The sequence below is a fragment of the Cyprinodon variegatus genome, unplaced genomic scaffold, assembly GCF_000732505.1.
Source record: "Cyprinodon variegatus isolate N-32 unplaced genomic scaffold, C_variegatus-1.0 Scaffold53, whole genome shotgun sequence".
NCBI lineage: Eukaryota > Metazoa > Chordata > Actinopteri > Cyprinodontiformes > Cyprinodontidae > Cyprinodon > Cyprinodon variegatus.
In genome coordinates, this window is record NW_015150506.1 from 1,881,017 (window position 1) to 1,889,564 (window position 8,548).

The window sequence follows — 8,548 nt, forward strand, 5'->3', positions numbered from 1 at the left end:
ATTCCCATAAAACTTGCTCGATAGCCACGCTAACGCTAGTTTCATCGGCTGAAGCCGCCATGTTCTTTAGACTGAACTGTCGCGCTTCTCGTTGCGTCACACCTCAACCCGCCTCAAAGCCAACACTGATTGGACGTTCGTTTGGTGAACGGCTCCAAATTTTCTTTAACGGAGAGTCTCCAGACTGATTAGCGAGTGAAACTTTGAAAGCTCGCGAGATCAGGATGGTCTCACGAGGCTAGTTTAGACCAGCAGCTTGAGAAGTCGTGGAGTTTCTGGTGAAGACGAAACCAAGAGCTGAATACTGACCTGAAAAATCTATTAGTTAATCTCAGATTCAGCTCATTCTGGGGTCAAAGGTTACGCAACGCTGCTTTAATAAATAAAATCTTCAATCCTTTAAAAAAGCATTTTGAATTTTATCAGTTTAACTTTGTCTGAGATTGAACTGTGTTTGATAATCGGATCCATTGGAGCAAAATGAAAAGAATGAAACCGACTAAATCAGTAAATCAACATGTCTGCAGCGCAGGCGGCGTTCAATAAGCCAATAAACCGTTAAGATCCCCCCCCCCCCCACTGTTAGAGCTCTCTGCAGGGAACATCTGTTTTTATTCAAATGCATGCATCTCCATGCATAATTCCAATTATTTCCACCAAAACCAGGACTGAGATCAGAATATTTAAACCAAAGCTCATAGAGCATCTGATCAGGTCTGTTTGACTGAAAATCCAACAAATCTAACCTTAAAACTCTCCTGTTTTAACGGATCTCTGGGATCAGAAAAAAGTAGATTCATACAGAACAGCTCAGGAAATGCAGCCATATAAAGTGGAACCAGACTTAAACTGGTTTCCAGTAGAATGCAGTAAAACCAAAGGATGAACTGGTCGTAGTTTCCCCGTCTCTCACCTCTCCAGCCGCTCCATCAGGAGTTGAAACAAATCCAAAGGTTTGTCTTTGTCCGGAGCGAAGTCACTGTTCTCCATCTCACACCAGTTTACCTTCTGGCTCTATGAAGTAAAAGATGCTACAGTTGGGTCTGAGAGCGGCAGATTATATCAGAGGAGTTCAAAGAACATCAACAGGCATTTGCTGTTGCTAGGCAACAAAGGGTTCAGTTTCAGATTCCAACTGATCTGAAATCAGTTCCTCTGTAAATCACCAACCAACAGATCCTAACTGAACTTCTAACGAGTCTAAAGATTCGGTTCATTTTCATTCTGATGTTTTTAAACTTTCTGTTCTTCTTTTTCTTTCCTGGTTTTATGTTTTAAATGTTTCTTGGTTTAAATCTGCAGCACTTAGTGGCAGCTGGAGTTGTTTTGAAAAGCATTTTAAATGAATGAATGAGTCATTCTGTTGACTAATGCAGAGCGACGCCTACTGGGATCTTCAGGTATTACATTTATTTTATTAAATTAAAAAAATTATTTATCCTTTATTTAACCAGGTAATACCCATTGAGATTAAAAATCTCCTTTGCAAGGGAGACCTGGCCAAGATAGGCATCAAAATTACATCACATCATTACATACGTAAAAAGACACACACATAAAAGCCAAATATGCACTTACAATAAAATTTCAATTAAAACATTGACATGTGAGGGAGTCTAACTCAAAACATCCCATTCTCAGCATAAAAGTATTCAAAGGAACCAATTTACTAAGTTTCAAGTTATTTTGCAGAAAATTCCATGTAAAGGGAGCAGAGTCATCAAACTAAAATAAAACTCAAAACTTTGTTTGATCGTCTCAGATGCAGATAAACAGAAATTGATACTAATGAATCCTGGTCCTCCAACTTTGTACAGGCCTTCTATGTGAATCTACCGCACTCTGCGACGTCACCACCTTCAGTGTGAACGCACCGTAAAAAGTTTCTTCAAACAGAACACAGAAATATTGCCACGGTTGTGGAAGTCCCTAAGGAGCAGGAGTGGAAGGAACTCTGGAAGGACAGGTGGATTCGATTCAAGCTGAACATGAACGGCAGCTTGATTTGGAAGAAGAGAGTGTGGGAGTTCTTACTTGGGAGATGAAGTGGATCCACCAGGGAGGAGTTGAGATGGGATCTGGGTGTTGGAGCTGAAGGGTTGAATCCAAGGTGGTTGTGGCTAAGAAGGTTAGGAGGGTTTTAGAGGCCAGTGGAGGGCAGATCAGGTTGGAACAGAGTCGACTGTGGAGACGAGTCAGTAGCTGCCAGCCAGTTTCATTTACCAGAGAATTCACAGCAGTGAACAAGTAACACTGATAGACGTTATAGAAATAACATTCAGAACAATCCACAATTCAAATATATATGCAATAATAGGCTATGCTTGGCTGATTGGTCAATACTTTTCCACAGCGGTGGAAGAGTACTCAACTATAATAAAAAAAAGTAAAAGTTACTAAAGGCTTATCTATCCATATGTTTGATTACATTCTTAATTTAAACCTAACTGATTGGGAAAACTATAGCTTGTTGAAACAAAATTATCCTCTTTTTTATATCTTTTTATTAACTTAATTTCTTCAAATGTTTCTTTTATACTGAATAATTAATCTTTTATTTCTTTTTCTTTTTTTTATCCATTGCTAGATGTTAGATTTTTTGTAATTCTAATAATAGATTTGATTTAGTGGCAAACTGATAAATTGTTTAACCCTTTTCCTGAACAGAAATCAGAGAAACGCTTTAGGTAATAGCACCGGAACCCTGTTAACATAGATTTCACAGATATATCGGCTTTAAGCTAATTTCACTTTTATTACTGAAAGGTTTTCAAATAGCTTAGATAAAAAAATAAAATTAAAATCAAACCTTTACTACATACTGTATGCAGCCTATAATTTTTAGTTAGCTGAGACCAAGCAGTTTGTAACACATCTCACCCTCCAAATGTTGCTACTGTCTTCTTAGTAATTATGTGAAAAGAGCCTAAAAAAATCTGACAATTTATCTTCCTGTTTATCTTAAAAAAAAAAAAGAAGAAGCCTTGTCAGATGGTGAGTTCTGTAAAACTGCAGGGCATTTTAAGTCTAAATTTGATGGAGCCATCTAGCAATTAGAACTTTTGATCTATCTAGCACCATTGTTTTGAAGCAGGTGTTTGAGCTTCATGATACGTTTGTAAGTAAACCCTTTAAGTTTTTGCAAATACTCCTTGTCCAATTATTTGTTGGCCTCAGCCTTCTGGGACTTGTAGCAGTCATCTTTGCAGCAGACTATTTTTTCTATACCCTACCAGCTTCTCCTTCAGTCTGGTAGTAGAGTGAGTTCTTGTCTTTATCTGTCATTGCATGAAATGAAGGCAGCAGAGAGTTCTTGTTGCAAGTTAATCTGCAGTTTACGACCCTCATTTTGCAGTTCGGTAATCTGCCTAAAACCTTTGCTTTATTTTGGAGAAAATATATTTTTATTTAACCCATTTAAGTAGAATTTATAGGTTAATCACAGTATAAAAGTCAATAATGTTGCCTCCTTATCTTCAAAAATCCTTGTCCTATGGCTCCACCATACTCCGGGAACCAAACACAAGAACAATCAAATAAACGTTCTGGTATTAGTTTCACACTTGGAGGAAAGTTTGAGGCTCTAAAGATAGTAAATTATAAACAAGCAAAAACTCACAGAACAGACCGTTTCTCTTAGAACTTGTTGACAAATGCTTATGTAGGCAAAACCAATTTATATGCTCATAACAGTAGCTGTATGAATCAAACATTTTGCAAGATATTTCTATTTACGAAATGACAGATTGTATTTAGTATTGTATATAATCAGCATCTCTGTTTTCATCATTTAACCATAAATTTTTTATTTTATTTTTTTTAATCTTTTCCGGAGAACCTTTTTCTACCCCTTTTTTATAAACATCCACTTTTTTTTATTTCCCTAACTTTTCTCAATACAGACAAGCACAAAATAAAATTTTTAGATAAAGGCATTACTCTGTTGACTCATTCTATGGGAGACCTACTAGTATAACATGGAAATAAGAGTTACACAAGCGAAGCTAATGGGGAGAATGTTACGGTAGAGAAAGACCTGGAAAGATGGCCGTATTTTCGGAAGGAAGTGCAGTTACCACAGATCAATGCAGATGTGGAGTTGCTCATCGGAATGAATGCATACTCTGCAATGGAGCTGTGGAAGATAATCCACAGTCAAAATGACGGGCCTTATGCCATAAAGACAACCCTTGGCTGGTTAGTGAATGGCCCTCTGAAGAAAGAGAATGAAGACAAACCACCAAGTCACTTCAGTCATGGTGCTTCAGTCAACAGAGTGTCAGTCAGTAGTGTGGAAAACATGCTGTTGCAGCAGTACAATCATGACTTTCCGGAACAAGCCTGCGAAGAGAAGTCAGAAATATCGCGAGAAGACATTAAATTCATACAGCGTGTGACGCAAACAACCAAGAAAATCGATGGACACTACTGCATTGGTATGCCTCTTAAAAACAGACATTGTGATGCCGAACAACAAGAGTGTTGCTGAGCATCGAGCATTGAGCCTGAAAAGGAAACTTGCTAAGAACTCCAGTTTTCATGACAATTACACAGCGTTCGTATCAGACCTGCTGAGCAAAGGCTACGCTGTAGAAGTCCCTGCCAATGAGCGCAACCGCAACGATGGCCGAGTATGGTATATTCGCCATCATGGCGTGATCCATCTGCAGAAGGGTAAGTTGCGGGTCGTCTTTGATTGCACCTCTTCTTTCCAAGGGAAGTCGTTAAATGAAGAGTTGTTACAGGGGCCGGACCTCACGAACAGTCTGGTTGGAGTCCTGACAAGATTTCGCCTTGATCACATTGCACTCATCTCAGACATTGAGGCAATGTATCACTAGGTGAGAGTCTTTGACGAAGATTCTGATCTTTTGCGATTCCTCTGGTGGCCAGTGGGAGATCTGAACCAGCCTCTATGTTAGTACAAGATGGTTGTGCACCTGTTCTGGGCCAAGTCCAGCCCAAGCTGTGCTAACAACGCTTTGCAGAGGAAGAGAGGTCGTCACCTGAGGCAGTAACCACAATTCTGGAGCACTTCTATGTAGATGACTGTCTTGTCTCAGTGTCTGATAAAAAGAAGGCTATTACCTTGACCAAAGACCTCATTGCATTCTGCAAAAGTGGATGATTCCATTTGGCTAAATGGTATAGCAACAGCCGTGAAGTATTGTCATCACCCCCCGAACATGAGCGTGCGAAGGAGATCAAGAATCTAGATCTGGACAGGGATGAGCAACCCATGGAGAGGGCGCTTCGAGTGGACTGGTGCATAGAATCCGATTCTTTCAAGTTCCGCATTCTTGTGAAGAACATGCCAGTCACCAGAAGGGGTATCATATCAGTCGTAAGCTCAATTTACAACCCCCTTGGCTTCCTGTCACCGTTCATCCTTTTGGCTAAGATCATTGTGCAAAATCTCTGTCGATTGAAACTTACCTGGTACAATGACATTCCTGTAGAAATTGCGAACAGATGTTTTGTCTGGCTGTCTGACTTGAGCCGGTTCGCCAGCTTCTCTGTCAAGAGGTGCATCAAACCGGAGGGATTTGGTTCAGTAGTGTCAGAGCAGCTACACCATTTTTCTGATGCTAGCGAGAAGGGCTATTGTTAGGGCTGCAGTGGTTTTCTCCCCTTTCCTTGCAGGGTTCTGGATGCAGGCCTTCTGCAGGTGATCTGTTTTGCCCTAATTGGTGCTTGTCTACTTTAAAAGCTGTCATGCAAGCAGCAGAGAGGAGGCTTCTCTCTCTTACCTCCTCAGAACCATGTTTGGCTTGGTTTGGTTTGTATCCTGTCCTATGGTTGGGTTTTGTTAGGTTTGGTTAGATTTGCTTATTTCTGTTTAGTTACTAGTTTTGCAATAAGCCATTTCCTATTCCCCATTTTATTTATTCCTTTTCAGGGATTGTTTCTTTAGTATAATTTAATAAATTCAATTTTCACTTTAAAGAAAATCCTTGTGTGGTCTCCTTTAATGTTACCCTCACCAAACAAGCTATGGAGTCGTCAGCTACATTCGCATTGAGAACAGCCACGGTCAAGTCCATTGCTCCTTTCTTCTAGGAAAATCTAGTATGACGCCGCTCAAGCCAGTTACTGTCCCACGTCTAGAGCTGGCTGCAGCTACCATTGTGGTGAAAATGGACAAGCTCATGAAGCAAGAATTTCGGATCGACCTCAAGGAGTCCATGCTATGGACACATAGCACCACTGTCCTCCGATATATTGACAATGATTGCGCTTGTTTCAAAACCTTCATAGCGAATAGTGTCGACAATCAGGGAATACACAAGGCCAGCACAGTGGAGATACATCTGTACATCTTCTAATCCAGCTGACCACGCGTCACGAGGAATGAATGCAGAGCATTTCATGAAGTGTCAGAGTTGGATTGAAGGACCTGACGTCCTTGCCAAGGACGAGTCTCACTGTCCAGTCCTCTCAGAATTCCCAAGAGAGATAAGCGATGACGATGCCGAGGTGAAGCGCAAGATCACTGTGAACCTCATCAACCTCAAGAACAGACCCACTCATCAAGCTGATTCATCATTATTCTAACCGGCACAGTCTAAGGAAGGCCGTCGCCTGGATGTTGAGGCTGAAGGAGTTGCTTAGAAATCTGTGTGAACAAAGGAAGATCTTTGAGTCTCAAACCCAGTCTCAAGATAGTCAAACTGTGAAACCCAAGATAGTTGAAAACCACATCCAGAAGTGGAAATCTGGCCTGAAAGGAACCAATCTGTCCTGATAGGAACCAATCTGACCGTCAAGGACACCAGGAGACCGGAAACTGCCATCATTCAGTTCAGCCAAAGACAAACCTTTCATAAAGAGCTTTGTGGACTGCAGAAGGGTGATAAGGTCAAGAGCAGTAGTTACATCGTGAAATTGGATCCGTTCCTCCAAGATGGTGTCCTCCGGGTTGGTGGAAGACTGCATCAGGCAGCCTTGCCGGAACACACAAGGCATCCGGCTAATCTAGCCAAGAATAATCATGTCACAACTCTTATCATCTTTGAAGCCAAGCGTGGACGAGCGCGAGTCAAGCGCTATGGAGTCTTGTTTACTTGCCTTACAATCCGAGCTGTACACATCGAAATCGCACACTCACTGGACACAGACTCATGTATAAATGCAGTGAGACGTTTCATTGCTAGACGAGGACAAGTGAAGGTTATGAGATCAGATAACGGTACAAACCTTGTGGCTGCAGAACACGAGCTCCGCAAGGCTTTGAAGGAATGGAACCAGTACCAGATTTCCGAAGCTCTGCTGCAAAGAGGAGTTACCTGGATTTTCAACCCGCCTGCTGGGTCGCAACCTGGCTGAATCTGGGAGCGCCAAATAAGAACAGTGCGCAAGGTACTTAGCAGTGTCCTGAAGCTGCAGTGTCTTGATGACGAATGTCTGCACACTGTGATGTGCGAAGTGGAAGCAGTGATAAACAGCAGACCCCTTACTTATCTGATTATGTCGATGACCTCGAGCCACTGACACCGAATCATCATCTTCTGTTCAAGGGAAGGCCAGCACTCCCCCCTGGCATGCTTCACAAAGAAGTTCTGTACTGCAAACGAAGATGGAGGCAGGTCCAGTATATCTCCAACATCTTCTGGTAGCGTTGGTCTAGAGAATACTTGCCCCTCCTACAAGAACGGCAGAAGTGGCTGGAGAAGAACAGGAACGTGAAAGAGGGGGACGTCGTACTCATTGTGGATAGAAGGGCTTCAAGAGGGTCCTGGTTGATGGGAAAGGTGGAGAAGACGATCCCAGACGCCCAAGGATTCGTTCATCGGGTCTTTGTGAAAGCAAGACCAACACCCTTGAGAAACCCATTGACAAGTTGTGTCTCTTGTTAGAGATGTAAGAATCTCATGGACAATAAAAGACATTTTATTCAGTTAATTGTCTGTTAACTACTGGATCTTAAGTTAGTTCATGTTTAGACTTCAGTACATTTAAGTAATGGGGATTTGAGTATAGAAAATGACTCTTCAGTTTATTTCGTTTAGTGTAATTGTCATCCCCATGATCAGCAATTAGGGGCCAGAAATGTTTTTGCCATTTTCTATTTAGTAATTTACTTTCATATTTAGTTATTATTATTGGATATGTTTAGTATTTGCATATTATAGAATATTTCTGATTGCATTATAACTACGTTACTGCTTTACTATTTTTATAAATTCCTTTAGTTTCAATCTGCATTTGTTGTGTAATGATTTGTATGTTTGTAATGATTAGAATTATCTTGAATGGATAGCTGATAGGAATTGACGCTGAGCGATGACATTGCAGAGGCGCGTCTCTGGAATGCAAAAAAAAACAAAAACTGATGTGCTTTGTTCTGACTGGAAATAAAGACGGGGCGAACACAGTTTTCTACCATCGTTCAAACAACACACGTAAACTCGTTCTTTCCGTCTGACTGAGTGGTTATTTGCATTCATCAGAAGAAACATTTGAGCACGGACATTTAGCCACTACACTACTGGACAACTAGGCCACATGGCAACAACTAACGTCTTAATAAAATGTGTTATTTCTCTCG

General features: G+C 41.1%; 1 protein-coding gene across 1 annotated transcript in view; it reads right to left on the bottom strand.

Moving 5' to 3' along the window:
* Window positions 1-7,144: 7,144 nt before the first annotated feature.
* LOC107082416 (gastrula zinc finger protein XlCGF57.1-like) overlaps window positions 7,145-8,548 on the bottom strand; it is a 5,009-nt gene continuing 3,605 nt past the window's right edge. Inside the window, exons 2-3 of the mRNA XM_015371097.1 lie at window positions 7,252-7,328; window positions 7,145-7,150 (exon numbers count right to left, since the gene is read on the bottom strand). Of these exons, the coding sequence (XP_015226583.1) occupies window positions 7,145-7,150; window positions 7,252-7,328 (83 nt within the window). The remainder of the gene's footprint in view (window positions 7,151-7,251; window positions 7,329-8,548) is intronic.